This window comes from Harpia harpyja, chromosome 4, assembly GCF_026419915.1.
Source record: "Harpia harpyja isolate bHarHar1 chromosome 4, bHarHar1 primary haplotype, whole genome shotgun sequence".
NCBI classification, from domain to species: Eukaryota; Metazoa; Chordata; class Aves; order Accipitriformes; family Accipitridae; genus Harpia; species Harpia harpyja.
Window position 1 is genome coordinate 41,725,299 of NC_068943.1, and position 21,926 is coordinate 41,747,224.

The window sequence follows — 21,926 nt, forward strand, 5'->3', positions numbered from 1 at the left end:
GTTTACGACCTGTGCCTAAGGCATGTTCCCTCCTGTCGAGAGTTGGCTGGGGCTCTTGCAGCTGCTTTTCCTCCCGATGCCAAGTCTGTAAGGAGTTTGTTGCATGCTAAAACCACAACAGTCCATCCCAGCAGGGAGGAGAGGCAGAAGCGCTGGCTCAGGGAGGGCCGTATGGCCGTCTGTTTGTCTGTCCGCACACGTAGCCATCCTTCTCCGCAGCCTCTCCCTAATGCCCATAGCCCTGATGCTCCCATTTACTCAGGGGCCGTGGACAGAAAGAGGTGAAGTCGTTGCAAGCTGGGGAACCAGAGGCATCCATGGCTTTTCAGAGGTGAGCTCAGGAGAGCTCACATCGTCTCCAGAGCAAGCGGTGGGGTTGCTGCACAGTGACACAGGTTTTAGGGGGGGAAGAAATGAGAGCGGGTGCAGTGAGGCGTCCTGGGGTAGGTGGAAGTGGAAAGTGGGATGGGAGAGGTGCTGTGGTGCTGCAGAGCAAATGCATCCTCTCCCTGAAGCAAGCATTTATCCAGGGAATTTATTTTCTACTGTGGATTGGCCACAATCTGGAATTTAGAATTGAGAATTTCAAGTTTCTGCCTTTATTTTTCTTTTTTTTGTCATTAAAATTGCCTGGTGGTTTTAGGGAAAGTCTTGAAGTAAGGTTCTAAACTACCCCAAAGGCTCAGCAGTTTGTAAATGCATTAAACCTCTCTCCCGGACCATAGCAGGGCAGGTGACTGTGGGGTTGGCGATGCTGCAGGAGTGACACCGAGCAGCCAAGCGAACAAAAGGCAACCCGATGGGGACATGGGGACTTTTATCCAGGCTGAGTTAGAGACACCAGCTCTGTAATCACTGGCAAAAAGGAGATTAAGAAGGGGCTTCGTTGAGGGCTTACACATTTCTGAAGGGAATTGAGCGGATTGATGCCACGAGGCTCTTTGAGCTAGTGTCAGATTAGAGGAACAAGTGGGCATCAATTTAAGCCAAGACGCTGCAAAGCAGGACACTAAAGGAATTTAGTCGAATATACATATATTTAAAATATTTTCCTATGTGCTGTGATTAGTTAATCTAAGTCATTGACTACCCAAGGCAGCAGTTGGAGTAATCAGTGCAAATGACTTTAAAATGAAGCCAAGCTGGTAATTAGGGATAACAAATGTCACGCAGGAAAGCGGTGACTTGGTTCAATGGCACTGGAGCTTTGCAAAGGTTGTCTGGACCCTGTGTCCACCCGGTGAGTGGGGAGGAAGAGTAGGAGATAACAGCAGGCTGTTTCGTGACTGCAGGAACCTGATGATGCAAAGGATGTTGGGCCATGCTAACAGTGTGCTACCCGGTCTGCCTTGGGGTTAATGCTCTCTGACCACCCTTTTGGGGATGGTTTATGGGTGCTAAGGGACCTTTACTTGGAGAGGAAGCACGAGGCTGAGGAAGGCTGTGCACACAGCCAGAAAGTAGCTAAGCAGGTCGGCCAAAACACCAAGATGACTTTTAGCTCGCCATCAGTATGCTTCAGAGTTAACATCTATTGGTGTGAATGTGTGATAAGACATCTGACATGTCTGCAATGCTTAGCACCAAATCTCCGCTGTCTGTACTATAATTCAGAGCAAGTGCAGACCTTTTCTGAAGGGAGGGACCATTTTTGCATGTTTGTGAAGTGCACAGCAGGGTCCTGATTTCGGCTGTTATCTCTGGGGCTTACTGGAACAATAACAATATCTGAAAGCATGGAGTTTTGTAATGACTATTTTTACAAAGTCTCTTCTAGTTGCGTTTGAATTTTTTTTTTTTTAAGTCGCTCTGCGAATAAATTTAACGCAGACAAAAACCATAGCCAGCCCCCTGGAAAGTGTCACCTTCACAGTGACGCCGACCGTGGCACTGACAAAATCGCCTGTCGGGGTGACGCGCTGGCAGATGGCAACCTCCGCTGGGACAGAGCAAACGAGCAACTAGAAATCCTGCAAAGAAACGGCCAAAATAACCCCCAATTCACCAAGTAATGAGTGCAAGAGCTGTGTCTGCTGGGAGAAATGAGCAAGGGGCTGCTGCCATAGGAGGGCCTGGGGGGTAACAGGCTGCCTTGCACGCTCCCCGCCGGCGTTTGCCAAATCTCCGCTAAGCCCAACCACCTTCCTGGCAAAGACAAAGCTAGAAGTAGCCTGGGAATGTTTTTTCTTCCTTTTCTTCCCCTTCTTTTTTCTCCCCCTGCTCTTTCCTCACCCATGACTCCAGCAGACATCTGTCTAATGAATTTGAAGGCATTTATACTGGCCAAAGTGAAATGTATGAGGCTGATCGCCTTCATCTTATTACCGCTAATGGGAGCCCGCGTAGATAAATCCTCATGGATCCTGATGGAAACTTACCTTTAAATATCTGGCGTTCAGTGTGAAATATGGTAATGCTGAGTCCAAGGGAAGGGGGAGACACACGCGTTGCCTGCTGCAAACCACAGGGCTTAATTTTCTCCGGTGGGGATTTTAAGAGCGGTCCCGGTGAGATGCAGTCGCGGAGGAGGGGACAGTGGCTCCGGGCTTGGGTTTTTGAGAGATGGGGGTTCAGTGGTTGCCTTTGTGGGCGATCAGGGCTTGGGCACCCCTTGGTTTGACCCTGCAGCCACGTGGGGCTGGTGCGTCCCCATGGGTGGTGGCAGGGGGCTTGCTCGCCGGCTTTTCAGCCCCTGGGGGACTGCTTCGGCCCCCGTGTGCTGGATCAAAGCGGGACAGCGGGGCAGGCGAAGCCACCGTCTCGCCCTCCCCACGTCCATCCTCGACGCTGGGCATGGGTGGCCGTGTGCTCCGTGGACAGCAAAGGGGAAAGGAGGTGCTGTTTCCCAGGGCTGTCAGAGCGACAGTCCTTTTGGTATTTTTTTTTTTTTCCCCCCAATAAGCCCTGAACTCACTGGCTAATTAAATATCAAGTGGCTATTAAGCACATGCCTCGGACTAAGGTTTGATAAGGCGGTAATAGGTACTGTGTATTTTAACATGTGTACCCAGCCTTAGGTGGTAAACCTCAACCCAGGTGCTTTTTAAATAATCAATAGTTATTTATTAAACATGGAGCAGCTATCCAGCTAAATTTAAATTAAAGGCCTAGCTGGGAGATGAGCTTGGATTTAAGGTATTAAAGAGTTAGCGGTCTAGCACAGCATGTACTGGAATCCTAAAACTGCTTATCTTAACCTGACCCCATCCCTGCACGCCTTCCCCCACCTTGCCCGGCTGCCCGCGCAGGCAGCCCAGCGGTGTCCCAGGGCTGGAGGGGGCTGGAGGACTGGGACGCCCATCCCCGTGGCCTCCCGGCTCCCCAGGGGCAGCTCAGTGCCTCCGTCTCTGAGGCACGGAGCAGCTGCCGGGGGAATAGCAGCAGAGGGAAGCAAAACATTGCCATTTAATTTGAGCCAGCTCCCTGTTTGCTCTGTAAATACCATCGAAGGTTAATGTTTTTAAGAGTTTTGGGCTGGCTTCTTGCCCTCTGCCGGCAATCTGGGTGCGTAAAAGCCCAAATGAGAGTTCTCCTGGTGCTGCCACTTCACACCGGAGCCCTCCAGCTCCTCTTGCCTCCTCGGCGTGAGGCTCACGGGTGCTGTATGCAAGAGTCTTCTTTTCTCTGTGGCCTTCACCAGATAGGTGATACCCAAGGACCTGCAGGAGCGGCGGGGCAAAATACCCCAATTAGGGCAGCAAATTGCATCCGTGGGGTGGGCGACAGTAGCTCAGGGCATGCAATGTTGGTATAAAGCTAATGCCACTCTCAGCATCACCTTCCCGTACCTTGTCTTCACTTTCCAGCCTTAGAAACGTTCACTTATTTTTTTATCATATTTTTCTCTGAAGGGGGGATGGCATGGCTCTGTCCTGCTCATGCTTGAACCAGATGCTTTCTGGCATCTGGGGACTTGCAAACCTTCCCCTGCAGAGCAGCTCTCTTCTGGGTTTTGTCTTCACCGCTGACGCGGCCGGCAGCCCCAGGCCGCGAGCTGGTTCCCAGCAAGTTGTCTGCGCCTCGAAGCAGCTCGCTGTGTGTCAATAACTTTGCTGCAATTGGTTCAGCGTTCCTCGGGGGGAAAAAAAAAGGTGGGGGGGAAAGGGCCTTAACTGCTGCTGTTTATCCCTCTTATTTTCGGTTCATTTTATGCAGCTTCAAACACAGCCGACACTCACCCGGTCCATTAATGGAAAATAAAGGTCAGGGCTGGAGGCACCGAGTGCTGCCATCCCCGGCTCCCACGTGGTGTGCGGCGTGAGTGCGAGGGCTGCAATCTTTTCAATTTTCTTTCTGATCCGGTGGAAGCAATCGGGGCTGGATTGGCCGCGAGAGCCGGCAGCAGCATTCCCTCCGTGAAGAGTGCCCGGCACAGTGGGTCCCACCAGCAGCCCAGCCCAGGGACGGGGACAGGACCGGGCAGGGTGGCTCCTGGACCAGGTGGTCCAGGCTGGATATTTTGCAGTGTTGTCTCCTTGGTTGAATAGTGCAGGTGAATTTTAAGAGCCAGTTCCAGCTCATGGCTCTGTTTCCGGGATTTGGGATGATGTTGGGTAAGCTGCTGCCCCAAAACCTTGCTTTTCCTGAAATAATGCTATTAACCTTCTCCTTAAGGGAGATTTACTGATGTTAAGGACTAAAGCAAGCTGAAGGTTATTTGCTAATGTGCTGGTGGTTTCAAGGTAGATCCCTCCACTGCCCCAAAGCATACCAGGAGCTGTCATCAGCTAAAATATCACCGGTGAGCAGCATGAGTTGCCGTACCGCATGGCCCTGGGGTCTGGGACTGAGGCTCCTGGACTCCATCCCCTCTGTCTCGGTGGGAAGCGTGGGTAAGGAACAGGTGTTCTGCTTTTTTGTCAGGGTGATAGGTAGGGCTCGATGCCCTGGTTGGGTGTTTTCCATGGAGTCCAAGGGGATGAGGCGCTCTCATCCTCCAGGAGATATCCCATAGCGATGAGTTATTACGCAAGGATGGACTCCTGTCCCTTCACGCTTTGCTATGCAGATCCTCTTTCTTCACACAAAATTAGGGAAGCCCATACCCTTTGAGATTTTCCCAGCCTGCACTGTTATTTCTGTTGCCTTATTCTTTTCCCCCCGCGCCCCCCAAAATTTGCTGGTAGGCTCTTGCAGGGCAGCTGCCGTCCCTGCAGCGGGAGATGCATGCAGAAATGGCTCCATTTGCCTATCAAGTGGCCCTGGGGCTCCCACACCTCGCTGTGCCTCTCGCGCCTCATGTAGCTCTTTGCTTTATCGCCTTTGACGTGTAAACCTGGCCAAAGAGGAGACCCCAAATAAAAAAGTCCATAGCAATAGGTTAGCAAGAGCCGGATGACGGCAGGCTGTTGCAAACCTGGGTGGGCAGCAGACCCTTACAGAGCTGGGGGTTTTCCCCTCCAGCCTGCCACAGGCACCGGATAACTTACTCAAGGCAGCCAAAAGCTGTATTTGCCTCTTGCCTTTGTTTGTGGCTTTTTCTCCTGGTTTTAGCAACGTGCGAAGACAGCTCTTGCCTCTCTCTCATGCACAGTTGCCATGTGATGTCTCTATCGGGTAGCGGCTTGTGCCGAACATCCTTATCCAGCATGGCAGTGCAGCTCTGACCAGCGGTCCCCCCAATTTCCCAGCTCTCTCAGTCACTTCGTGATGTTGATGTTGCTACGTGATGAAGTCCTACTCGCCACTGCCCTCAGGCTCTGCGTTACAGCCATAACAGAGGGGTGGGGGAAAGGGGAGCTTCGTTTTGAAGTTGGGTACAAACTCCATTGCGGTTTATTCCTTCCAAGGCAGCACCCACCCATCAAGGCTTCCCTGCGGTCAGGTTGCTTCTGCTTTCTTGCATCTCCCTGTCGCCTTATCTCCCAGCTGCTCCTTGCAAGAGCTGTGATGACCACCCCCGCTCGGTGACCCAGCGCCGAGGAGCATCTCCAGGACCTCCCCGTGGGCAGCGAGCCCCGGGTCAGTGGGAAATGCGCTTTAGAACCCGCAGATCCTCTTGTTTGTATTTCAAAGCACTGGTGGAGTGGGACTGGGATTTTTGCCAGAATCTTGCTAGAGGGAAAGTTTTCTCTGGCTCAGTTCACACGATGAAGGATTTTTTATTTTTTTTTCCCCTCTGCTTTATTCTGATACCTTTTTAACAGGATCAGCTAAATAGGCAGATAGAGTATACCAGTTCACAAGCCCCTAGAGGTGAAAAGCCATCGCAGATTAAAGTATTTTTTGTGATCTCCAAAGCAGCTGTATTTTATATGCTGACCCTGTTTTGCTGATCCTATTAAGTGGTATCGTGAAACACAGCACCTCATGGCTATATGCGTTTGGCTTTCTGTAAGCAGGGGTTTTTCGGTCATGTTTCATTTTGGGGGATTGTGTGCCTCTGACTAACCAGACCCCCAGACATAAGGTCTCTCCTTGGGCTGGAAGGGGATTTCCATTAACCTGGGACTGAATTCCCATAAGGTCCTTTGAGAAACCTCATCCCCCACATCTTGAAGGTCACCCTCTGCTCTTCCAGAGTGGCTGATGGTCTGTTTGGATGGAGGGAGCTGTAACAGTTCAGGGGCCAGGCTGGCAATTTTTTATTTCTATTAATCCCTGTATGGGATGCAGATGCTGTGGGCAAGGCTGGGGGATGTGTCCTCCCCGCTTTACCAACTCTCCCATTGTTTGGGGGGGGGGGGGGGGCACAGCAGCTAGCTTCATTACACCCTACTAGTGACTCCGCAGGTGCGTTACTGCTCCTCCCAGCACATCTCCATCCCTCCTCTGTTTCCATTGCAAGCCTTGGCCCAGGGACTGTGCAGCGATTTTGGGAGTCAGCATGACCTAGCAATGAAAGTCATGGACTTCCCTCCTCCCCCTAACCTTGCAGTGCTGAAAAAGCCAACTGCTGGTCTGAATGTTTAAAACCAAGCCTCCTGCAAAGCCCTGGACCCAAGCACCCCCTGAGCTACTTGTCAGATCCAAAGGAGCCTGCCCAGGGACCCCCTCCCGTGCTAATGAGTAAGGACAGTAACGAATGATCGTCACTATTTGTGTTGAGGACTATGAGCGCTGTCACCGCTGTCTGCGCTGGCGATTACAAAGGCTGCTCCCGCATCGCGCCAGCCTGTGGGAGAGGAGGAAGAGGAGTGACCGTGATGCTCGGGGCCGGCCAGCCCAAAAGTGCCCCTTGGCATCACCTCGCCGAGCACGGGAGCGACCGGTGGCAGGTCCCCGCGGTGCTCCAGCCACCTCGCCCTCCTCCTCCTCCAGGTATCAATCAGCCTGGCAGAGCCTGCTTCCCCAGATGGGTCTCACTTTCTGTTCCATCTCATTTGACACTTCATCAGCTGTAGACAGCAGAGAGACATGTCAGCTCCTGAGATCCATCCCCTACCTGCCAAAAGGCTTGTGCTCCTTGGCAATAAATGTGATTAGTCTGGTTCGCGGTGGAGATTTCTCTCGGTGTTATCTTGGGGGAGGCAATCGCAGCCCCCATCCCGTTTCCTTCCCCTTCCCCAGCCCAGCAAAGGCTCCTTGCTTATTCTGGCTGGATGTAGAGGTGACACAGAGCTCTCTGTGCTTGCTAAGCTGATTTGTGCATATGCATTGGGACGCTGGTGCTGTTCCTATACAAAGAGGCTGTGTGTCTGGTGCAGGACACAGATGTGAAGGGCTGCACTCCTTATTCGCTGGGTTAAGCGCAAGTCGCTACCCGCTGTGTGAAAATACCAGCAGCATACATGAGCTCGTGGTCAAAAGAGGGGGAAAAGCCTTTTTTCCCCTCTATGAAAGTGCCCTGAGCGTGGAGATCTCTCCTGGAAGCTTTGACGCCTGCTCGGTGCGGAGGGAGAGGCTGGGCAGCAGACGGCTGCTGGCAGATGCGGCTGTACCACGCCAGCAGCCTCGTACCTTCCCATTTCATCTTTCCAAAATCTCTAGCAGCTGGGAAGATGCTAAGCCACCCCCAAACTCCCCCAGAGATCCTGTTGCTCATCCCTCTCCATAGCCGGTCCTCACCCACGTGTCCCTGCTGCTGTGTGAGTGGTGCCACTGGTGGGAAGGTCCCTCTGTATTTCTCTGCATTTCTGAGGCTTTCTGCACGCATGTCAGTGTCCCATAAACAGTAATGATGGGCATTATGTTTTGAGGCCGTTTGAAGGGAGAACGTAAAACCTAATAGGTAAAAATATGCTTCTCCATGCAGGTTCCTTAGGAAAATAAACACAACCTGGCTTTCAGCAGTGCCTGCGTGGGTTTTGTGAGCCCCCTTTCCATGGGGCCGGTGATCCCAGGGGCTCGGCTCTTCCCCATGGAGCTGGGGTGCGATCCCTGGGTCCCACTGCAATCAGCTCAAACCAGAGGAAAGATGCTGTCTCTGGAGTAGTTGGCAGGTGGAGAAGCTAAAGGAGGTGAGGATTTAAGAGCCTCAATTCCTCCCGTCGCGCACTGGGGCTGTGACTTGTGATAATGCCCCTAGGCACCGACTGTAATGCACGTAATAAATTAAAACCAAAAATGTGATTACTTTGTCACTTGGAAGACAAATGCATGTGCCTGGGGAGTAACAAAGCATGTTTGATTTGTTGTTGTTTTTACTATGTTTACTATTATTATAACTTATTCCAAATTATTCCAGTCTGAAACAGAGAGGAGGGTGTAGCTTGCAAACCTCCTTGGAGAAGTGGGTTTGGGGAAGGGACTTACAGGAGGCAAATCCTATAAAGCTGAGGGTCGTGGCATGGAAAGGTCTTGATTATCTGGATGCCAGTGGGGGAATTGAGAAGGTCTGGATAATGGAGGGAGTTGAATGGAGCTGGTACACGTCAGCTGGATCATTAACGTGAGCATGGCACCAGGGGCTGGTGCAGAGACAAAGGCGCGATAGGGGCGAATGCTTTGCAATCAAAATAAATCAGAGAGAGTTGTCACCCCCCCCTTTTGGGACAGAAAGCTGAGGTAGAGCCTTGCTGGATGCTTGCTCACGCTGGGTAAACTTCAGCTCAGAGATGAGTCCTTGACTTTGGGTCCAGCTTGCTTCTCCATCCCTCCCGCCGAGCAGCATCGCCTGGGGAGCGACGCGCTCCTGAGACCCTACAAGGCACCCACAGGGATGACTCAAGGAGGACCCGCTCTTATTGTCTCACCCGTAACAGCAGAAATCTCCAAAGAAAGCTCCATCTCCCATCATTCCTGACTAGGGAAAAAAGAAATGGAGCTTCTAATACCCGTCTCCACAGGAGTCTCTAATGCTAAAGAGCTTAGAGGGAGCACTCATGACTTTGAGAAGAGTAAAAGCCTCCCTTGTCCCCTAAGCGGTGTCCGGCTCAGTGAGCCAATACGCTCTGATAACATGGCAGATGGGTATTTCTAGCATTTGTTTTGATGATGAAACTGTACACTGTGCTCAAAGATGCCCCCAGGACACATTGTTCTCTAGATAAAGTGATGAAAATTAAAACTAAGTTTCCTAGGTCAAAAGGACGCTCGTTAAACCATTCAGGCCTAAGAGGAAAAAGAGCTGGGGGGGGAAAACCCAGCTAATAAAACCCAGTCCTTTCCTTAAAGGAAAGTGCCTCTGGGGGAGCTGTGCGGGATGCGGGATCTGTTTGTTGTTCATCTGTGCTGAAAAAACTGGTTTTGGATGATGATCTTGGTGCATCGGGTACCGTGCACGTGGTCCCCTGTTAGGGAGCAGGTTTGGAGCTGGGATGCTGGAGGGGCTGAAAACTCCGGGGTAACTCTTGTTTTAGGGTTACATCCAGTGCACTCATGCCAGCCAGGAAAATGCAAAGCCATGGGATTTAATCTAGGGAGAATATGTCAGGACTCGGTTGGCTGCATCAACAGGCGGTGGGAAGTTGGGGATGTGCTGGTCGGTAGAGCTAATGGTGGGAGAAGTATTGCAGGAGGGGGAGCGCAAACTATCCCACTGTAATGCTGCAAGGTGTGTGCTGCTCTGTGCTTTGCAAAAAAAGAAAAAAAAGGGGCAACCGGAGGAAAATGCGGATTTCATGTAGGTTTGGGTCCAAGAAGGGACCACGCGTGCTCCCTGCTCCCTCCGCGGCCGCTGGCCTTTTGCCCTCTGCTTTCCAACCCCGTTGCTGTTTAAGAGCAAGCCGGGAGCTCCTAAAGAACCACGTTTCCCTTGGTGAATGGAAAAACACCACGTTGCGGAGATGGAAATGCCGATCAGTGGGAGCAAGGGGAAGAGAAGAGCAGCGTGTGGCCTCTGCAAATTGCAGGAAAAGTGACACAGTTATTCAGAGCTGCTCAGGTGGCTTGGGGAGGGAGTTAGTTTTAGCAGTTAGATGGGAAAAGTGGTCTTGGATTCCTTTTATAACCACATTACTGAGACAGCATGGGCAAATTGTTTCCCGTCTTTGTTGCCCTAGTTTCCCCAGCCGCTCAAAATGGGACTGATTTTTACCTGCTGCCTAACAGAGGTGTGAGCAAAGCTCGGCTTGTTCTTGCCGAGTGCTTGGGCATCCCTGGAAAACTGATGCCGTGGAAAGGCAGGGTACTTTCGGGACTCAAAAGCAGAGTACCAGGCACTTCAGCTATTGTATTTAGGCTACATACAGTTGTTACCCCATTTGAGAATATGCAAAAGCCAGCCAGGCCACCCATCAAACAATCAGATCTCATTATTCACAAAGTTTAATAGATCAATTAAGAAGAAAAATTGTGTTTTGGAAGCGACCTCTCCTCTCCCCTCCCTTCCTCCCAGAAACAACCCCAAACCAACAATCCTCATGCTTAGTTTTCTGTGTGTCTATTTTTATGCGATATGAACCGTGCTGTAGCTCTCTGACTGCTTTTCCCCTTATTTGTTACTTGATTTGCCCTCCAGAGATCAGCAAAGAGCATCAAACGTCATTTTAGCTCTACCCTCTAGATAAAGGGAGAAGATTAATAGATGAGGGCTTTTATTGCGTGGGTATGTGCGTGTGCGTAGCGGGGTGTAGAGCTCTCTCTTCTCCTTAAACGTTTTCTGTCTACAATCAAATTTGAGACTCTCTGCCCCAGAGATGAGCACCAAATTCCTCCTCTCTCCTCCCAAAAAACCCATCAGAAATATTAATCCCCTCGGCAGCAAGAAATGCCCCAGGGCTTGCGGGGTTTTTCATCCTTTTCTCCATCCTCCACCAACTCCCATTTATTTTCTGTCATTAAACAGTCTCTTTTTGATCTGGAAATTAATTTCCAGATAAACTGAGACACACAGAAGTGTGCATGGATGTGCGCATCCACGAGCAAGAGACGGTTTGGTGGCACCAGCTAAAATTACGCTGGGGATCAAGCCGACTTCTGCTACATCCCTGAACCACAGCAGGCACCAAATGCAACAGATGTTTGTAGGGTTAAACTGTTCGATGGAAAAAAATATACGTGAATGTGTGTATAAATATGTGTATATATATATTTATCTTTTTATTTTTACACCAACCCCTTCTTTGCAAGCTTTTTTTCTCTGGCGGGTGGCAGGATTTTTGTTCAGGAGCTGGGCACCTTTCTCCACAAGCAATATTTTCAGTGCACAGAGCTTGCTCCCACCCGCTTCCAAAGCCAAGCCAGTTTTCCTGATGCCCCAGCTGATAGGGAGTCCAGCTATAATCCCAACTTTCCTTTCTGCTTTGAAGTAAGTCTCTATTCAGGGTGGTTAAGCACAAAAGCACAAAAAGGCAGATGCTGAGGGCTTAAAAAACAGGAGAAAAGAGAAAAAAAAAAACCCCAGGAAAAAAGCTTTTAGTGTTTCTTTTTTAATCCCTTCATATTTTAAGGGCTGTGTTCACCTAATGAGAAATGCCTGGGGGCAGGGCAGCCCTTCGGACCAGTAGTGAGACGTGGGCGATGGGAAGAGGTGGGAATTGGAGTTCATTAATGGATTTCCTTAAGGGCACATCGTGCCTCAGTTTCCCTTCTTCTGCTGTCACCTGGGCTGAACAGGGCAGTGGGGGCAAGCGCCGGGTGCTGGGGAAGGGTCCGGGGACCAAGTGCAGCCTTGGGTGATGCTGGGGGCACAAAGAGGCGTCAGGATGCAGGGTGCAACCTGAATCCAGACCTAAAAGGTGTTTAAAAAAAAAAAAATCCTCTCTGCTTGACTTTAAAGTGGATTTATTCGTAATTCACTCTGCATGTATGTACTATTAAGGATTTGGGCTCTCAGAGGTTTTGGTTTTTTTTTTTTTTTTAAGACATATTACATTTTTTAAAGGGAGCACGAGAGGGAAAAAGCAGCTAAGTTCACCTTTAAGGATTTATTATCGTTTCTCTAGAGCAGGTATTTACTGGGGGTATTTCTCTGAGGAAATGACTGTCGATTATAAAAAATAAAATAAAATAATAACCCCCACCCCCCCTCCTGAAGCCAGTAACCTTGCAGAGTGATGGATTGTCTTGCTGAAAGTGGAGTTAGGGAGAAATGGAGAAGGAGAGGAAGAAATGTAGATACCGTAGTATACTCCGGGGGGTCGGGAAAGGGATATGAATTATTAAGTAAAATTAATAATTGAAATAATTAACAGCTGCAAGAGATTTTTGTCCATCCTCCACATAATAGGGTAGCAATGTTTAGTATCAAGCTGTAGTAACCACTAGTAATTTGATGTTAATTAATTCGTTGGCTCAGCATTTCAAGCATTTATGGGTGTTTTCTTTCCTTATAAATATATTAATAAGTTTAAGTAATTCTACAAAGTAATTTCGAAAATAAAAAAAAAAAAAGTCCTAGCAAATGGCAAGTCATTTATTTTTGATCAGTAATTAAAATGGCTTTTTCCCCCCATGCACGTACATCAGAGGAAAATGGCTTTGTTCCGAGGAGCTTCTAATTTTTATTCTTCTTCCTCTGATATGAATCAATAACATTTGCTGTGTGGGGGCCAGACCGCTGCGCTCTCGGCGTCGCTATTTTTTTTTTTTTTTTCTCATCGTGGGCTTTTGGAGTTTGTTGCTGAGTCTTCTGAAGACCAGAGGTTTTCTTTCCCCTGCCTCCATAGCTCTGACCCCCTTGGATAATTTAGGAGGGACTGGAGAGAAGGCTCCAAAAGATGTAGCTTAGTGATGGTGGCTTGTATTTGGGGTAGATAAATTTGGGGGTGCTGGATACATGGGGGATGGCTGTGGTTAGGAGGAGCCGAACCCCTCTGAAAGCCCTGCCAGGAGGTAGATCCATCTAGAGGTAGATCCAGAGGCGGATAAATGGGGTGCAGCGGGGTTTATTGCAAACCCGAGTGCTCCGCAATGGGGTCCGAGGTGCGGGATGCAAATGGATGCAGGGATGCTTAAAGCACGCACGTAGCTGGGAGGGTGCAGCCCTGCTCTGCTGACCTTCACCTCCCTTGTCGGTGGGGGGAGGACCCCAAATGTCCCTGTTTTGAACACCAAAGGTGTCAGACGCCTGTCCCCGGGTTCTGGTGCCTTCTGCTCATGTGCATCTCACAGCAAAACAAGCACCCTGCGGCTGATTTGGTGCAGTGGCGTTGTTCTTCGCTGATGCCTCAGGAAAGGGTTGATCTGGATGAAATCTTCTTGGGTTGTTGCAGCTCTACAGCTTCTCAGGAGGACCAGGGAGCCATCCCAGGGGTAAAAGCGACCCCAGCAATGCTGAACCCACGGTCCAAGTGACGACAGGCACTGCAGCTGGTTATCCCTGTGGTTGAGGCTTTGCTAGATCAGATGCAGGTTTTAAGGACTGTCCCATGGAAGCAAACACTGCCATACCTCACCGAGTGGAGAGGAGAAATTGGGGTGCATGAGGCAAGGAAGGGAACAGGGAGAGATTGGTAACAAGAGGTGGAAAAAGAGCAGTGATGTGGGGATTTTTTTCTCTGGGCTGGGCTCAGAGACTTCATCGCTTTTCTGAGTTTGTGCGGGGCTATGCATTAAAAATGGCGTTTCCCCACACGACAACAGAGAAGGGGTCTTCCATGGGCTGGCAGCCCCAAATTCAGTCCCAGGCAACGCTGCTGGAAGCAAATTCCCTTTCAGAGCCAAGGTAGCAGAGACGGTGCCCTCTGTGCCACCCTTTGCTTTCCACCTGGGGAAACGGAGCCCACACCGACACGCGGGAGAACAAGGCTCGCAGCTCCAGGCAGCGTTATTTTGGCTCTGGATTGGGATCCGGGAGCCCGATGGGGTGGGATGCTCGGTGTTTGGGATGCTCGGCATTCGGGCTGCGCGCTGGCCGCGGCAGCAGATGGGAGCTGTTGGATGGGAAATGGCATTGCTCTCCTCAAGGAGCATCAGCATCTTATCTGCAGGCAGCAGCAGCGGTTCCTCCCTTTGCAGAGCTCAGCACAAAATAGCAGAGCGGGGAAGGGACTAATTCCCATCCTCGTCAGCAGATGGGGGTGAGATGTATTTCTGGCCTGGCTGGTGGGAGAGGAGGTTGCAAGGCATTATAGATAGCCAGGCTGCTTTTGTGTTGGGTAGCAGGGGCAATTTAGGTGCTGAGCTGGAGGGACGGAGCAGGGAGTCTCAGGAGATGGAGCAAAAGGTGGGAAATACTTTTTTTTGCCTCGCTCCAAATGCTGTGGCAGCTGTGAGGTGCCTGGCAGCAGGGACCGACTCTGCTCCTGCCCCAGGGAGTGAAGGAGCATTAAAAGTTTGAAGTTAAACTGATGGAGCTCAGCTATAGCAGCAGAATTCTGCGCATTTCTCCTACTCAGGGATTTGCCCTATATTTAATTTTTTTCCTGACTGCTTTAGTGACTCTGTAAACGTTGCGGAGTTTTTGTGTAATTTTTTTTTTCCCTTCCTGCTAGATGAAGTGGGTTTGGTTTTTATTGAATCAGTTTCCTCCGAGGATAGAGGTTGCGAGTGGATAAAACCTCTTTCAATCCCATAAAAATGCCGTCAGGGGATTCACTTAAATTTATTTAATCCTGTGCACTTTATCGCGGTCACTTCATCATGGCAGGTAAGTAGATGCTAATGGATCCCTTCTTTTTATGGCCTGCAGCCTCCTGGAATTAGATCCCCCAGCTGCAAATCTCTCATTTGTGGTTGGGATTTTATCTTCTTTCTTTTATTTGATTAGCGGGGGGGGGAAGCGAGAGGCCGGGCACCCGTTTCAGGGTATTAAGGCCAGGAGAGCTTGTTGCTCTAATCTAGTCTGACCTTCTGGGTAGCACCAGCCCAAATTTCACCTGGAGGAGATGCTCGGTGAATGTGAGGACATGAAATCCTCCCTCCATCCCTCCCATCTGAGCCCAGTGAGCTGGGATCTCTTGGTCTGGGGTCATATTGCCAAAAAATATGGAAAGCTTTTGCTCTTCTCCGCCTCGGCGATGAGTCAGAGTTGATATGAATATGCCTCTTCTGATGGCCTGATTCACTGTCCTCCAAACCTGACAGGCCTTTTTCATTGAAACGTTGAACTTCATTGTCACTAAACCATTTTCTTTTATAAAGTTGAAGTATTTGGATGCTTTCAGGTGAAGGTTGTTGAATTGCCTGCTCCATTAATGCTTTTAAAACTGGGAGATTTTTTCCTTTGGAGTCACAATTCTGATTTTTTTTGAGAACCTGCTTCAGTATTTAGTTTTGGCTGCTAAACCTGAAGCACTTGTCCTGTCTGACCACGGAACTTCAACCTGTGTTTTTCTGCTGAGGCTCAAGGCTGTGGGATGCTGCCCCCGTAACCGTGTGGTCCAGGCCCCCCTTGGAGCTCCAGCACCTTGGCTTAGAGAGGGAGAGCTGTGTGGGCTGTCCCTCGTGATGCTCTTGAATCCTTTCCCACCAAGAAAATATAGCTGTCCAGGTTTAGCATCATGCCAGTGATGACATGTGGAGCTCGGATGGAAATTCAGACCGACTTAGGCTTTGGGGAACCTAAGGGCTGCAAGCTTTTTGCGTTGGGGCATCACCGTGTTGTCCCCAGGGGCAGCAGGAGGGACTTCTGCCCTTTGCAAATCAGTCCCAGAGCGCTGAAAGGCAACCTCAGGCAGGAGTTGAATGTGTTGCAAGGTCTTACCTCTAGCAAAGCCTTAGCTGGGGGCTATAATGGAGAGTTTCCTGATAGCAAAATGTCCTTTTACAGTACCAGGCACCAAAATCAGTCCTAACTCCAGAATATTCTGCCAAGGAAAAAGCAAAGCCCGGTGTGGGGAAGATTAATCTAGCAGGACACTGGTTGTTGGTAACAGGGGAGGAGCAGTGTGCGCTGATCCCCAAAGGGATTTATTGCCTCTTGGAAGGGATCCCCCACACGCCAGAGCATCCCTCGGCATGCCCTCCCCTCCCAGTGCCTCCCCGGGCAGGGGAAGGCTGGTGTCAGTGTTAATGAAAGAACTAAATAACTCTTGAAATGCAAAGCCATCGGCTGAAAAAACAGAGGCTGATTTTGAATTATTAAGGAGCCCTATCACCACTTGCTGCAGAGGGAGAGAGGGGAAGGGAGGGGATATTGGTGTTTGGGAAGTCCAATTATTTCTGAACTGCAGACAGTCTTATTAACTTGGGCAGAAAATTAATTAGTCTAATTAGAAAACCTCATTGGAATTTGGTGAGGAGTTACTGGGGGAGATGATAGTGGCGGGGGGGGAGTTGGGGAGTGACAACAGCAGTGGGAGGGAGGGGACAGAGGGAAACGCGAGCGATGGGGGAGGTGGTCAGATTAATGGGAGCAAAGGAAGCCTGGGAAGAGATGGGAGAGAGGGAGGGAGATATTTATAATTTTTTTTAGTTGTAATGGTCTAAATTTGGCAATTATTTTTATTTAAAAAAAACAAACATGACTATTCCTATATGCGCACACTCATATATATGTATATATTTTATATATATATACACACACACTCATATATATATAATATATATAGAAAATGCGGAGGAGATTTATCGGAAGGTTTCTGTGGGTGGTTGTATTTATTTCTGATACGCCAGTCCGTCAGCATGGGGTTTTGTTAGAAAGTGCTGGGTGGGTGGTTTTTTTTTATCTTCACGGATTTATGAAGTCCTTAAAACATCTGTTCCGTCCTGATTCCACAGTCCTTTAGCGGCTCGGGGAGAGAGAGGGATGTTCCTCGGTGGAGCTGTCTGGCTGCACACGGTTTGGATAGAGATGCGTTCGCTGCGTGTTAATAGCGGTGATGGAGGAAGGGGGAAGGGAGCAGGATCCCTCCTCGGAAGGGATGGGGCGAAGAAAATTCATCCTGGCAGTCTGGGCTTGATGCTGGTGGGACGAGAGATGCTGCAGCACGGGAGGGGAAGATTGGGATTTGGGACTGGGCTTTTTTTCCTTACTGTAGGAGTTCAGTAAGAAATCAGCTTTTTACTCCTTTCCTCCTATGAACTGTTGGTTACAAAAGCAAGCGTGCTTTCACCGTGCACCACATAGGCTGATTCTTGACCTTTTCAACTCAAGAGTATTAAGGCCAGAGATGGGCAAAGACCAGGATCTCGTAGGCAGTCTCCCTAAGCCATCACAAAAACCAGCAGCCAACCTTCGAGTATTAAAAGAGCTCTAAAAAATAAGAAAAAACACAGCTTTGGAGGAACCTGAGCGCTACGGTGTTCGGGATCTCGGTCTGATCTTTGGCTGACTGCTTTTCCAAGCTGAACCGATGCATAGGTGTAACTTCCATCCTATCCATAGCAGGGGCTGTGCCTATATTTGCAGCTCAACTGCCTGCAAGCGTACCCTTCCATGGACCCCACTGCACCCCCCCAGCCGCAGCCCGTGGCCAAAAGCAGCTGCCCATAGGTGACATTGTGGGGTTTCGCAGCTGCTGAGCCAACTCTCCAGCCTCGCAGGCTGCACGGCCCCCGGGTTTTCCCCAGTGCCTTTGCTCTGATGGCTTTTCTGCCTGTTACTGAAATAACCTGTCAAGCTCAAGCTAATAATGAGCCATAAGTCAGATTCTCTCTGGTAGGTTGCCCTGGGTGTCTATCACAGTCTTTAGGGGTGACCCAATTATGATAATTGGCCAATCTTGCTACTGGTGTTGAAAAAGAATTGCCAAACAAAGGAAGAGAAATAAAAGCTCCCTAGAAATTCGCAAAAAACCCAAATATAGCTGTTTTTCAGACCCCCTTTTGGCATGAGATGCCTTTAATATTAACCTCTTCGGTCTGCCCTGCTCCGATACCTGCAGAGAGCGGCGAAATAAAACCCCAAATGCAGCAGATCACATAGGTGATGCTCCACTTGGGTGCGGCATTGGTTACCCCATCCCCAGGATTGCTAGCAACCCAGAGATACAGCCATTTGCTCAGCTTCATGCCCAAGACTATGTGTTTAGAGCTATAGTTTCACTCCCACTCAGTCATAAGACCTCGATTTTGCAAGAATATTTCAGATTATTCAGAGACAGACTCAAGGGGGGGAGGGAAGTGGAGTGATTTCTTTTCCACCCAGCTGTATGACATGTACCTTCAGTTAGTCAGGGCAAGATAAAGAGAATAAAGACAATTTTGGTCCTGTCCTTCCTCCTTTCTGTCCCCCACCACCCACCTTCTCTTTCCCCACGCACTGGCCTTGTGTAGTGCGCCAGTATTATTTCTGCATCAGAATAATAATAATATGGAGAGAACATACCGTTACAACTGCTGTGACCTACTGCTCAGCGTGCTCTGCTGAAACGCTGCTGGAATTGCAACTTGGCACATACCTTTTTAGTGAAGGATCGCTTCTGGCTAATCTATAATTTACAAAACACACTCAGATTCACTTTTTTATGGGGTGTTTTGATATGATGCCATTTAAAAATCAGAAAGAAACAATGCACATTTTAAAAGGTTGCTCTTGCTCTTTTGGGGGGGGGGGGGGGCATTTTATTTTTCTTGCTGATACCATCCGACCAGAGAAAGGGAATTTCTTACTATCACAGCTTTCTGGACTATTCCCTGCAGTGCTGGGGACAGAACCTCATGTCACACCTACACCTTCAGCATCCAAGCTGGCTGCGCTTGCTGCAACCCTTTGTGTATTCCTGTTGGCTTCCCCCCCCCCCCCCCGCCCCTTGGCTTGTGATACAAATTCAGAAGCAAGAAAATGATGCATTTATTCCACCCTCTGCTTTTGCTCAGGAAGGCTGGGCAGGGAGGGAGCGGAGGACCCCTGTGACACCCCCCGGGTGATGCTTGGACTTTCCAGCTGTATCATCACCTCGTACCTGCTGCAGCCTCTTAGGTCTGGAGCACTGAAAAGTCCTCGCTGAGCAGGGGATGTAAAATTCCTGATATACCAAGAGTAGGAGACTTTCTGCTGGCGGTGGGGTGGCTCAGCACGGAGAGCAGAGCCTTTTTTGGGAGACCAAGGCTTGCTTCTTGGGTGGCAGTACTTCTCCCAGGTGTTTTATTGCCTGCAGGCTCCTCTACTCTTCCGTATGCCGTTTTATGGTGCCCCTTTCTGACTAATGCGAATCCCATCCGGCATATATTAGCAGGAAGGGCATCGTTAGCAGGAAGAGCAGCACTGTAAGAAACCAACCATGAATCTTCTCGGGCTCGCAGGGCTCTGCGAATAGCACAGGAGGGATTAAATATGTTCATCTTTACAGTCCAAAGGGAAGGGAAGAGGTTTCTCATCAGACCCTGGCTGCAGCATGTCCGTGGTATGATGATGTAGCTATAATTAACCTCCTCCCCGACAGAGACTGAGCTGCTTTTCAATCACCCGTGAGTTGCCCGGCATGGGAAGGCAGTGTCTTGAGCAGGAAAAGCTTCATATCTGTTGATAAATAGAGGCCGTGATCTTCAGCAACCAGGTACTTGAATGCAGGGAGCATCGGGAGACCTTGTGCTCATTTATATCCGTGCGCAGGCTGAAGTAGGTAGTGTTTTATGCCTGCCTTCATCCATGCAAATGGGGAACGCCAGCCCGCTGGCAAGGAGATCTGCGCTCTTCGAGAGATATATGGGAAATAGCTTAACTTTTCTGATATTTCCATGCAGTCCCAAAGAGCTTTAGCTGTTATTTTATTAAAACCTCGAGGGTAGAGGTGGACAAATCACTTTCTGGGGACAAATCCCCCCAATCTGTTAATGTAGCTGGGGGGATGATCTTCCATCGAGTGGGTTGGAGGCAGCTGCGTGATGGGGAGGCAAGCAAGGCTTTGCGGCTCGACAGAGGGTCCAGGTTTACAGCCGATTGATGACGACTCGGTCACCTACAGTGGGATAGATGGATGCAGCGGGGTGTTGGTGCTAAAAAATGGGGTGAGGTGCCCCAAAGCCCTTAAGGAAGGTGGACTGTGGAGCGAGGCGGTGGTCTGGAAGGCAAGACAGAGTGACATGCTGCCTGATGGGGGCTGGCAGGATGGAATGTTGGGCTCCGCGTCCTTGGGGATGCCGTGATCCCAATTACTGGGTTAAGAGGCATCAAAGTCAGTGCGATGTCTGAGGAGGAGTAAACCAGGCTCTGGGGAGGAGCACGTGAGTGAGGAGCATTAAACAGAACAAAACTGATAATGAATGCTGCTGTTATAGCACCTGTCACAACTGCTCAGGAGTTTAATACTGTGCAATTTCAGAAGAAAGAAACATCTTTCTGTGATGATTTCTTTTCTTTTTTTTTTTAAGAGGAAAAATATTCCGCGTTCCCAATACTTATCTTCCGTTTTAGCCTTTTTTATCCCTTTTGTAAAGGTGGGGAAACTGAGGCAGCGTATTGCACGGGCAGATCTGGGGGCAAAGGCTGCTGTGGGTTACTGCAGCATTGCTCCATCTCCTGCCCCACGGGCCTGTAAGTCCTTGGGAAGGAGCTGTGCAATCTTAAGAAGCCCACATAGCCACGACTTGCTGCACTGTTAATATTTAGGTCAGCAGAATCTAATGCCTTTTAAAACCCTAATATAATCATTGTAATTGCAAATGTTTTCATTAGGCGCGCGCACTTGGGAGCGTGGCACATGCCTGCAAAGGGTTTTTGTTTCTCACTTGGGTGTCCCGGCTGCTCAGCGATAGCAAGAAATACTTTGTCCCCCTTTACCCCCACCTCCAAAACCCAACGGCTCTTCCCTGGGGGAACCAGCAACGCATCATCCTCCGGAGAGTCCTACGGCCCCATACGATGACCAGGAGTCGCAAAGTATCTTGGTAAATGCCACCACAGCACTCAGTCCCAATGCGATATGGATTCTTTTCTTTTTCTTTTGCACTACCTGCCTCCAAACAGGCCTTGCACCAAAGGCTGACTGAGCACCTGGGGAGTCGGGGATTTGCAGCCGTACCCATCCGAGCATCCGAGCACGGGCGTGGAGAGACGCAAGAGGTGTTGCCAGGCTGTCGTTTTTCTGTCGCCTTTCTGCCGCGCTTTAAATTCACCGGCAGAGCGAATTAGCTTTCCTTAAGTGAGTTATTGTGTCTCAAAGTCAGGGCTCTGCTTCCCGAGAATAAAACAAAACTCTCTGGAGTTCCCGTCTTAATACCACCTGCCTGGAAGTCCTGATAGGGGACTTAATGCCGAAATGAATATTCATCCTTTGCGGTGGGAATTCTGATCCCGCTCCCCATCTCGGGGGGGATTACAGCCCTCTCCCAGCGGGGTAGCATGGTGATGGCTTGCTTTGGCATGGGGAGCAGAGGAGGGGCCGTCTGTCCCCAAATATCCATGTGCCACGGCTGTAGACCTGATTTTTCAGGCAAGGCTGGCGAGATGCTGACTCTAGGTTAGGACAGGGCAGAAAAAGTGATGCCACCTTCTCTGTACACTCGTTTCTTTCAAGTTTAAAGACGCAGGACTAAAAGATAACGCCATGCTGCTGCTTGCAGTCATCCGTCTGTCTGTCTGCAATACCTGTATGAGCATCCCGGATGCATTGCACCTTCGCGCCAGGAGCCACCAGCTGCAAATATCCATGCTGTGCAGGAATTGATCCTCCAGCTGGAAATACTAGCGAGAAAACCGCAGGAAGCAGGTCCTGTATAGCAGAGCTCCTTGCAGCTTAGTTGTCCCTAACTGGGGCTGGAGAAAGCTCTGCCAATCCCTG

At 49.8% G+C, this 21,926-nt stretch overlaps 1 protein-coding gene across 3 annotated transcripts in view; it reads left to right on the forward strand.

The window, feature by feature from the left end:
* Positions 1-21,926, forward strand: part of LOC128141545 (protein CEPU-1) — a 355,486-nt gene that overhangs the window by 137,378 nt on the left and 196,182 nt on the right. The window contains exon 1 of one of the 3 annotated variants that reach the window (XM_052786395.1): positions 14,890-14,911. The exons of the other annotated variants lie outside the window; for them this stretch is intronic. Coding sequence (XP_052642355.1) covers positions 14,905-14,911 — 7 coding nt within the window. The 5' untranslated portion in view covers positions 14,890-14,904. Of the gene's footprint in view, positions 1-14,889; positions 14,912-21,926 lie in introns of those variants that run through there. 3 annotated transcript variants of the gene reach the window in all.